Source organism: Cyprinodon variegatus, unplaced genomic scaffold (assembly GCF_000732505.1).
Source record: "Cyprinodon variegatus isolate N-32 unplaced genomic scaffold, C_variegatus-1.0 Scaffold1192, whole genome shotgun sequence".
Lineage (NCBI taxonomy): Eukaryota > Metazoa > Chordata > Actinopteri > Cyprinodontiformes > Cyprinodontidae > Cyprinodon > Cyprinodon variegatus.
In genome coordinates this window covers 110,734-120,217 of record NW_015151645.1, presented here as the reverse complement: position 1 = coordinate 120,217, position 9,484 = coordinate 110,734, and the positions used below count along the sequence as shown (strand labels likewise).

Below are 9,484 nucleotides of genomic sequence, written 5' to 3'. Positions count from 1 at the left end.
GCTTAACATACGTCACGCACTCCGTTGCTCTTATTGGTTGTAGGTCTATCCAATTGAGTGCAGAGGCATTTTTTTTCCTGGTTCGTTCGAAATATGCCCCATAATCACAGCTCTATGGAGCAGCATCAGACTCATTCTGACTAGAATTGAGTCGGACTACGTCAGGCTAGTCATATTGCAGAACGCTAGTGAAATAAAGAATAATATAAAAAATTTTCTCACAGAAATCGATTTTATTTCCTTAAAACAACTAAAGCTGAAAACTTTCATATCCGACCTACATTTGTTGGTATAAAATGTTCAGATTTTTTTTACTGGAAATAGTTTGTTTGTTTGTATCTATTTTCATAGTTAGACATTTGTTGTTGGACAATTTTGTTTTGTAAAGCTCTTATATAGGTCTTATATTTGTAGCTATTTTCAAACATCATAACCGAACAATTTTACAAACACGACAAGATCTGGAAAAGCACCGAACCATTCCGGTTCTCCCCATTCTAGATCTATACAGCTACAAGCCTTTATGCTATAATCTGAGCCAAGCATGTCACCTTTGACCTTAGGACAGAGCTGAGTGATTCTAACCCATGCTAAATGGATGTTTGCTTGGTATTTAAATGATCGGCATTAGCTGTTCAAAGACTGATGGAAATATTTAGCCGTTTTCATAAATTTGATCTCCTTTACAAAACATCTAGATGTAAGAAACACCTGAGAGATTTAAGCCTGTTTTGTCGTTGCCATAACCTGGATGACCGAGACTTGTTGTCCTAAAACATGAACACAGATCACATTCTGCTCTGTAACTGTTGAGTTTCTAATAAATGTCTTTTGGAACGACTCTCATTAGTAAGAAAATAAAATTAGCAGAAGCTTTTTAGTGGTGTACATACCTCCCAGTCAAGAACGGAGGCTTGCCACTGGGCGATCTTGTCGATGTTCTCCAACCTCCTCTTCCTCTCATTAATCTGCTGAGTGACGTTCCGCATTACTGCCAAGGCAGCTGCCACGTATCGATAGTCGCTACAGACAAAAGGTACACGTAATTACTCAACAGTGTTGAGGAGTTAAGTTACAGCTTCTGGAGTTTGGCCACTCAAACACATTTTACGCGGCATTAGTGAGGGATACGGAGAAGCCTATTAAAGGCGGCGGTGAGTAAGCGGCGTAAGCCGAATGAAATACAGTCAAATTAACACACAGCTATTTAATTTCAGTCAGCCGTCTCTATTCACAGTCAGGTCTGACAGCATCGATGCAAACTGAGCTGGATTTATCCCAGTGGCTAAGACGTGCTGCGGATCCAATCCTCACTTTGGAAGATAACGTGTCTATGTGTGTGCTTGTGCAGCAGTGTGGTGTGAACAAGTGTGACAGACACAGGCCCATAACTGGCAGATTCTCCACAGCTCTCAAACAGTAAAACACTGTGATCTGGCAGGCGTTTCTGGCCTAGCTGGCACCTGTCCCTTTCTGGCTGAGGATGCTCGCTTTGTGAATGACCTGGAGCTGGCGGAGACACGCTGAATTACTTGCACTGGGTTTATGTGGGCTTGCACGAATGAGTTTGCACATCTGGATGTTCGCACACACATTTGGGAGTGAAAGAGCATGTGCAAATGTTTACATTTTCCGCCCGGCTCCTGCACCGTGCACACGCACGTGATATACTTTACAACTTTGTGAAATATGCTCCTGAAACAACATTTTCTAGTCTGGATTCACACAGTTTGCTCTCCGTCTGTTTCTGTTCAAGCACAGATAATTACCACTTCACTAGAATAAACTCAAAACCCGCAGGAGATGCATTGTAGGTGCATGTCCAGGAGGAAAACAATGCAGTTCAGGTTCTAACGTTATTCTACAGTACAGTACCTGTGGTCTTGTGCTGTGTATTTAAGCAGCTCGGCCAACTGTAGCGGATATTTGCAGATTTTCTGGACAGGGGTGAGCAAGAAGCCGTCTATAGCGATGTCAATCATTTGCTGGAGAAGGCGACATGCCTCGAAGAAGTGCTGATACCTGCCGTCCCTCATTAGTTTGCTTAACTCCATACATGCGTCCAAGTGGTTGTTGCAGTATTCTGAATAGATCCAGAATCCATCTTGCTGCAATGTAAAGAATGAGAGATGATTCACCAGAAGATGAAAACGCTGCTGAACCTACAGCAGCAGATACAGAGCATTTCCAAAGAAAAGTTTTCTAGATATTTTACTTATTTCTAATCTTTAACTGATTTCTGTTCTCTTTACCTCAAGGCCTAGAATTACTTTATCTCAGACTATAAACTTTTTATTTTATAGTTGATTTGCATCTTGAACCCTGATTGGATTTTATTTTTTTACACTTAACCAACCCTGAATGGATTTAGGAAATCTGGGGCCCTAGGCAAAGACAGGCAGGGGCCCCTCTAAATGGAGACGACAACACATCAAACAGCCCCATTCTCCAGATAGAGAAATGTTAATAGAATAGACATCCATTATCTGTTCTAGGTTGTGTCCCTCTCTTCTTGTCCCTTTTCTTCTTGTTTTCCTCTCTATGTTTTGTACTCAGCTGACTTTTCATGCTGTCTCTAAAGGAATGAAAGATTTTTTCCAAGCACTAAGCTCACTTAGCTGATTGCTCCTTCCTGTGTTTCCAAAAAGGCCAAAGTAAATAACCCAGTCCTTCTTTTCACTGTAGACAAGCCATGATCTGCTTATCTGTTCTCCATTTTTCATTTGGATGAAATAATAGCTGCATGAATCATGACAGCAGACAAGATAGAGGAGAGCAGGAGGCGGGGTTACCAATCTACTCGCTCTGGAGAGCAGAGTTCGCTGCTTTTAGATGTTGTCTCCAAAGTCTCCAGTAGCAGAAAAAAGTCTCTAGATTTGGCGCTAGGAGCTTTTTAGAAATCAAAGTGCTAGAGGGGTCTGAAAAGTGGCTAAATATAGCGACTAAAGCGCTAAGTTGGCAACACTGCTCTTTGCATGGTTTGTTTTCAAATGGTTTGCTGCTGTCTGTTTGGACCTTTCTGAACATGTGCAGCAAATGGACTGATCCAATATGGTGGGCACTGAAGGGGGGGGGCTGAGACACACTTAATATTATCAGCGTTCTGATGGCATTTTAGCCAAAGGATTTTTATCAAAAACATAATTAATGTGCAGAAATAAGGAATAGTTGTATTAACCAGACATGGAAACAGAGGCAACTGCCAAGTATTGCCTAATGGTGAATACCCTCTATGCTGACTGAAGCCCTCCCAGAGTGAACACTCTTACTAGTAGTGAAGTCAGAGGAAGCACTAAAGGTGTGAGAGGCTTCCAGAAAAATGGTGTATTTTCTAGAAAGGTTAATTCAGGCTTTAACTGTTCAGCTTTAACTGAGCCTGGTTCTGCTGGAGTTTTTCCTCTCCACTGTCGCTACGAGCATGCAGTGAGAGGGATTGCCTTAGAGTCAATGAGTCGATGTAATCAACTGGTTTTCATTATAGAAAACTTTGAATCTATTTGACTGGTTTTATTGTCTCTATAAAATGCCTTGAGATGACGTGTGTAGTGAATTGGTGCTATAGAAATAAACTGAATGGAATTGGACTGTTCCAAAACAGGCAAATGTCAGTCGCGAAAAGTAAACTGAAGGTTCAGCAGCAAAGCTGCTCTGTTTCGGCCTTTTGAGTAGTGACGTACTTATGCTAGCAATGCTAATCACATTAACAATGCCAAACGCTTATAAAAGATAGAAAAAATGTTTTAAAATGTCATCTCAGCGATCATTTGGTCTTTATTTTAAAGTAGCAGTAAAAAAACTAAATCAAAATGGACATTAAGGTATACATCTACAACATTTAACCATAGATTTACCATTTAGTTGTTGTTAAGTCTATAACATTTTAGAATAATGAATCCCTCGGTGGATTCAGACTCAATCAGCTCTTTTGGTCTCAGGCTGTTAGCAGAACAACGAAAAACTCAGGAATGAGGACATAAAAACCAGATATAAACCAGGTGTGAGGCTCCTGTATATTTGCATTAAATGGACAACATAACAGTCCACCTTATAAAGATAATCTATGTTTTTCCCTCTAAATCAGTAGGCTTGCTATAAAGTAGAATAAAAATGGAAATAATGTGACTTTAATGATTTCCAGCAGCCCTATAGACATATAAGAAATATATTGTAACTTATCTTTGAAGGTATCTCTTTTAGTAATAATTGCCTTTATTTTCAGTAATTAGAAAGAGGTAAAAAAAATCCTGCAAAGACCTAAAAGTCCGGCATCAAACCTCAGATGGCTCCATGCAGGAAGATTAGACTGATGCTCTGTAATGTTGGGCTGTTTTTTTGCTTATTTTTCACTGCATTTCTGCTGCTATTTAAGTTTCTAAAGATAAACAAGAATCTGCTGGAATCTGCAACAAATGCTTGAAAATGAAAGGCAACAATGGTTATCCCTTCTTTCCTGTTTAGTGCGAACGAAAAAGAGAAATACTCACATGTTCTAAGAAGCATGGCCCGATTTCAGAGAGGTGCGGTTCCTCCGTGTTGTACTGTTTCTCCAAATCTCTAACAAAGCCCATCTGGAAGCGGTAAATGTCCTCAATGTTTCCAAAAATGACCTTCAGCTGGTCATCGTTAAACATGTCCACTCGCTTCCTACACTGGCGTAAGTAACCCTGCAACGACAACAAAAACCTTCGATAAATGCCACGCCACCAGAGTGAGCACTTCTTTCAAAAAGATGACACTTTAAAAATGAGTTTCACATATTTCTCACTCAGAACTGTGCGAAGTGATTGTGACACGCCTGCTAGTGTTTAATTAAAGGTCATGATGCTTTAACATTTAGTGAAAATATCAAGATGTCAAGGAGTCCAAATAATCAGGGTGAGTGATTTCATACCTCTATTAGGTGAGCATTCATTCTGATGCTAAAGAGCCCTTTACATTACCACACTTATGCAGAGTGCTTCCACTGGCATAAAGTGCAGAGTTGAGAAGGTGAAATTCATGCTTTATTGCAACTATTTTTAAACATCATGCTTCATCCACAGAACAAACAAAGGGCATATAGAGGATTAGGCCTCGATGATTAGATAAGCCAGAAATGTGCATGAGAAACAACCCAAAGTCAGAGCGCCGTGCTTATCTGCTCGATCTGCTTTTAAAAAAGGCTGCTGTGTCTCACACTGCTGCTGGTTTATGAAGAAAAATAATAAAACCTGGACCTGAATACGCTTGCAGAAACAAAGAAATGATTTTTGATTGAATAAACAACAAACAAAATAAAATAAATGTATTTAAAGCTACCTGTAAGATTATCTACACTATAGTTGTCATCTGCAGAACTGAATGTAATCCCTGTTTATTTTGCTAATCTAAATCATTCTTTATAAAGATAAAATCTCACAACCACATGTCCATGATGACATCATATAAGGCATGAAGCAACGAGTTGAGTTTCTCTGAGGACAAACGTTTGTATTTTTCAGTCAACTTTTAAAACATTTAATTGCAGCACTTAGAGATGGGCTACCTATGCAAAACGTGACCTATAAATATTTTCTAAACACTTTTATCATTATTACCTCCAATAACATGGCTTAGAACCTCATCCTTCTTTTACAAACCTCCCATCTGCCAGTAAAACATGCAATCTGCTCATTTTAATGAGGCAGAACCAGACCGGTTTGCTCGTTTTAATACTTGGGCAGCAATTTTTTTTAGATCACCTGCAACATTTTACACGTTCTAAAAAGAATTGAAAGTATAAATTAGCCCCTCTTATTTGAAACCTTTTCAGATCAGTCCATCAAGCAACAAGAAAACACTGGAGGCTAATGGGAAAAGACTGCATGGATCTCTGAAGGACCCGACTGCAACATACGGCTAAACAAACAGCAAGAGCCTCATGCCTCTGGTGATGTCATCGTACAGCACAGCAGCAGAAGGATGAGCTTTTCTTCTGTCCTCAGGACACTTTTACAAACTTTCAGATCGTAAAATGTTTCATTTAAAAGGCATATTTTTCTTCCTTCCGTTTGTTTTTACTCCTGTGCTGCGTTCACACCGGGCGCGTTCTGCGGTTAAAAGCGTCTGGTTTACATGCAAAGTCTATGTTGCTTCCAGCGGAACGTCCAGGCGTCGCGAGCGCCGCATTCCGAGGATTCTGGCGACAAAGCATCCAACGCTGGAGTTCAGTAAACCGAAAACTTTTCCAGCTGGACGCCGTAGCATCAACCAATCAGAAAAGCAGGAGTTTTTTGGGGAGACAGACGCTACCTGCAAGCTGTCATGGCTTCTGCAGACATTCTGCAGATAAAAAATAAATAAATATCAAGGAGTTAAACTCTAAAGGTTAAATAAAGCAGGTAGAATGGATTGTTATGTAGAAGGAACAGAGAGCAGCTCATTATTGCTGCACTTAAATATGTTTTATGAACTACGGAGAAACTTTATAAAAACCCAAATTAACTAGAAATGTTAAAACCTGCAAAAGAAAAATATTGGATTGTTTATTCTGGTTCTTGCAGTTTTTACCACAAACCTTAAAAACGTGTTCAATTCATTTTCATTAGCGGCAGCAGGAAATCCCCCGCAGGCTGGCCGCAGCACAGAGCTTTCAGCAGGGATTCCCAGCGCTGCCTCCTGGTGGTAGCAGCGTTGCCAGATTGGGTGGTTTTCATTTAGATTTTGGGGGTAATAATAGTTTTGGGCGGGTGGAGATAATTTGGGCTGGTTCGGAGTCAGAGGAGTAGTCTACCTGGTTATGAATCCATCTGCTGACCTGTTAATAACGGTGTTCTGTCAGACCAGCATACCCAGTCAGACCAGCATACCCATAGACAATACGCAGGCACAAGATGTCAGATTGGCATTTATCTCATTAGTTTTGTTCAAACTACCTCGATGGGCGTGTATCTCTTTAGTCATGTACAATCAGATCACCATACGCTTCAAAAAACACCAAAAAGTAAGTAGTTAAATTGTTTTTTTGTACATAACTAAAGGGATACACGCCAGTTGAGGTAGTTTAAAGTCTATTTTTTGTACAAAACTAAAGGGATAAACGGGTATTGACCATGGGTATGATCAGGCGTCCCCAAAGTCGGTTCTTAAGGGCGGCTGTCCTGCAGGTTTTCGAGGTTTCCCTGCTTTAGCACAGCTGCTTATGATGATTGCAGTTGAACAAAAGCCTGTTAATCAGATTTCAATTCCTGCTGAAGCAGAAAACCTCTAAAACCTGCAGGACTGCGGCCCTACAGGACCCACTCTGGGGGTGCTGGTTATGCTGGTCTGACTGGGTCTGCTCATCTGACAGAACATCAGTATGTGATGCGTCACATGACCCTCACTGGATCTGCATGGCTGCGGTGGCTGGGTCAGAGATGCTTATGGAGAACAGCTCTTGGCAGATTGTGTCGGATTGTAGTGTTTTGTTTTAAAAATGTAGTGTTGATTGAAGTCGTACTGAAGTTTGTTCATGTTCACACTGTAAATATAACAATTTATGAATTGTGCAGGTTGTTGAGTGGTGTGGCGGTTTTTAACTGGGCCGAAAAACCTCAACTCTATCTGGCAACACTGGGCGGTAAACTGGAGGTCTGCAGCTCCCAACAAGATCTGCAGATTATAGTGGGATTATAATCCTGATGAACTGATGAACAGAGGATGCTTGGAGGTGGACTTTCTCTCTTAAAAACGTGTTAAAACTATTTTCCCCACTCATACAGTAGATAAAGCCAAGCTGCTCTCAGCTGGAAGCTACAGAACAGAGCAGATAAACAAGCAGACCTCGAGCAGCAAAGCAACCGGACCAGTTTGATCCAGAGTCCAGATTTCTGTGCGTTTTTGACGCCCATAACGCCTTCGGTGTGAACGCAGCATTAGTTTACGCCATCTTTGTTTTCTGATCAGAAATTTGTCAATTTTTAAGGTTTTCTTTTTTTCCAAATCTCCCTAAATATCCAGTTAGAGAACATAAAATGATGAAAGCGTTGAGGTAAAATGGAAGTTTAAACCCAAAATAAGGCCTGTTTGTTATTAAATTAAGGCCTTAATTCACATTAAAATGTGATTATCGTGGAATTTAAAATGCTTTATCAGAAAAATAAAACCTTTATAAAAACAATTTCGTCAGATATATTATATGGCCATATATTTGCATGGAACTGCTTCCAGTTGATGGTAAAGCCGTATGTTCAGAAAAGAACCTGGAGGAGGAGAAAAAGCTAGAGAATGATAACATGCAAATTTCAACAAAAGTGGCTGAAAAAAGTTAGTCATTCCGGTATAAACCGTGTTATAGAAAAGCCAAGATGCAGGGAACAGCCTTCACTCCGGATTGTTTTTTTAATCCAAAGATAAAATATGATCATGGTATAAAAGTGACAGTGGGAGTGTTGCTGCTTCTCCAGGCCTTCCTGTGTAGCATCTGAGAGCCCGTCCTGCAGCTCACGCCTGCTGTGTTTATTCATCTTCTTACGCTTTACTACCTCTGCTGCTTGTCCTAGTCCTAAGGAGCGGGTTAGGCCCGTTAATGTTTGCGCCGCTGGTGTGAGCATGTTTTCAGTACCTCACAGATGTCCTTGAGGTGTTTAATGTAGTGTCTCTCTGTGCTCATGATCTCATTGATGACGTTAGCCCTCATCTGGTCTCTGTTTTGAAGGGGTGAGCCGAGACACAGGCAGTCATTGGTGGGATCCAGGTGCCCGTTCTGCACCTCGCTGCTCCCCTCGGCCGGCTCTGCCGCTCCGTCCTCCTGGTTCACCCACAGCTGAGGACAAATACGTTCACACACAGAGCCACGGCATTAGAGCATTTATGAGCACTCTTGGGTTTAATGCATAAATCTAAAGGAAAGTTTTACTAAACATATTCAAACATCCTTAGAATCACAAGTGCAAAAAGCCGTTCAGATAAATTCACCTTTCATTGCTGTAGCTTAATCTCACATGATGGGAAAATGTGACACAGTTATGTCTTCTGTCAGTAAATAGCTAGCAACTAGTCCTCTATTAAGCTTAACAAGGTTAAGGCCTCTGTGGGTGATGTAGACATTCTATTTATAGACTCTACATCTGCCACACTCCCTGGCCCTAACTGATGCTCATCAGCTCTATAAAATTTAAAATTCTCTGCCTGTTTTTGGAAGGTTTTCCCCTGGAAACTTTGCTTAAATGTTTAAATTCCACAAGCAGCAGCTGTTGGAGTTGGAAACATTGATCTTTAGCTGCTGGACGCCTCATCAACCAATGATAGAAGCTGATCTGGGAGCTGGCAGGGAGTCAGACGCGGCACTGCTGATGCAGAGCGCTATGATCACTCCTCTGAAACAGTTTATTAACGCCTAAATTAACTTCAAATGTAGAAACCTGCCGGCAGAATATGTTGGTTTTTAATATCCTGCTGCCTGCAGTTTGGATTACGTACATGAAAAACGTCTTAAAGCCGCCACCAACAGTAGGGGAAAACCCTGGAGAGGCGAGCGGGCCTG

The 9,484-nt window shown here is 41.0% G+C and overlaps 1 protein-coding gene across 9 annotated transcripts in view; it reads right to left on the bottom strand.

The window, feature by feature from the left end:
- The window catches only part of arhgef9 (Cdc42 guanine nucleotide exchange factor 9), a 94,616-nt gene that overhangs the window by 14,821 nt on the left and 70,311 nt on the right, over positions 1-9,484 (bottom strand). For all 9 annotated transcript variants that reach the window (XM_015401196.1, XM_015401198.1, XM_015401200.1 and 6 more), the window contains 4 exons: positions 8,564-8,764; positions 4,485-4,664; positions 1,876-2,108; positions 894-1,023 (listed from right to left, as the gene is read on the bottom strand). In XM_015401196.1, the coding sequence (XP_015256682.1) occupies positions 894-1,023; positions 1,876-2,108; positions 4,485-4,664; positions 8,564-8,764 (744 nt within the window). The remainder of the gene's footprint in view (positions 1-893; positions 1,024-1,875; positions 2,109-4,484; positions 4,665-8,563; positions 8,765-9,484) is intronic.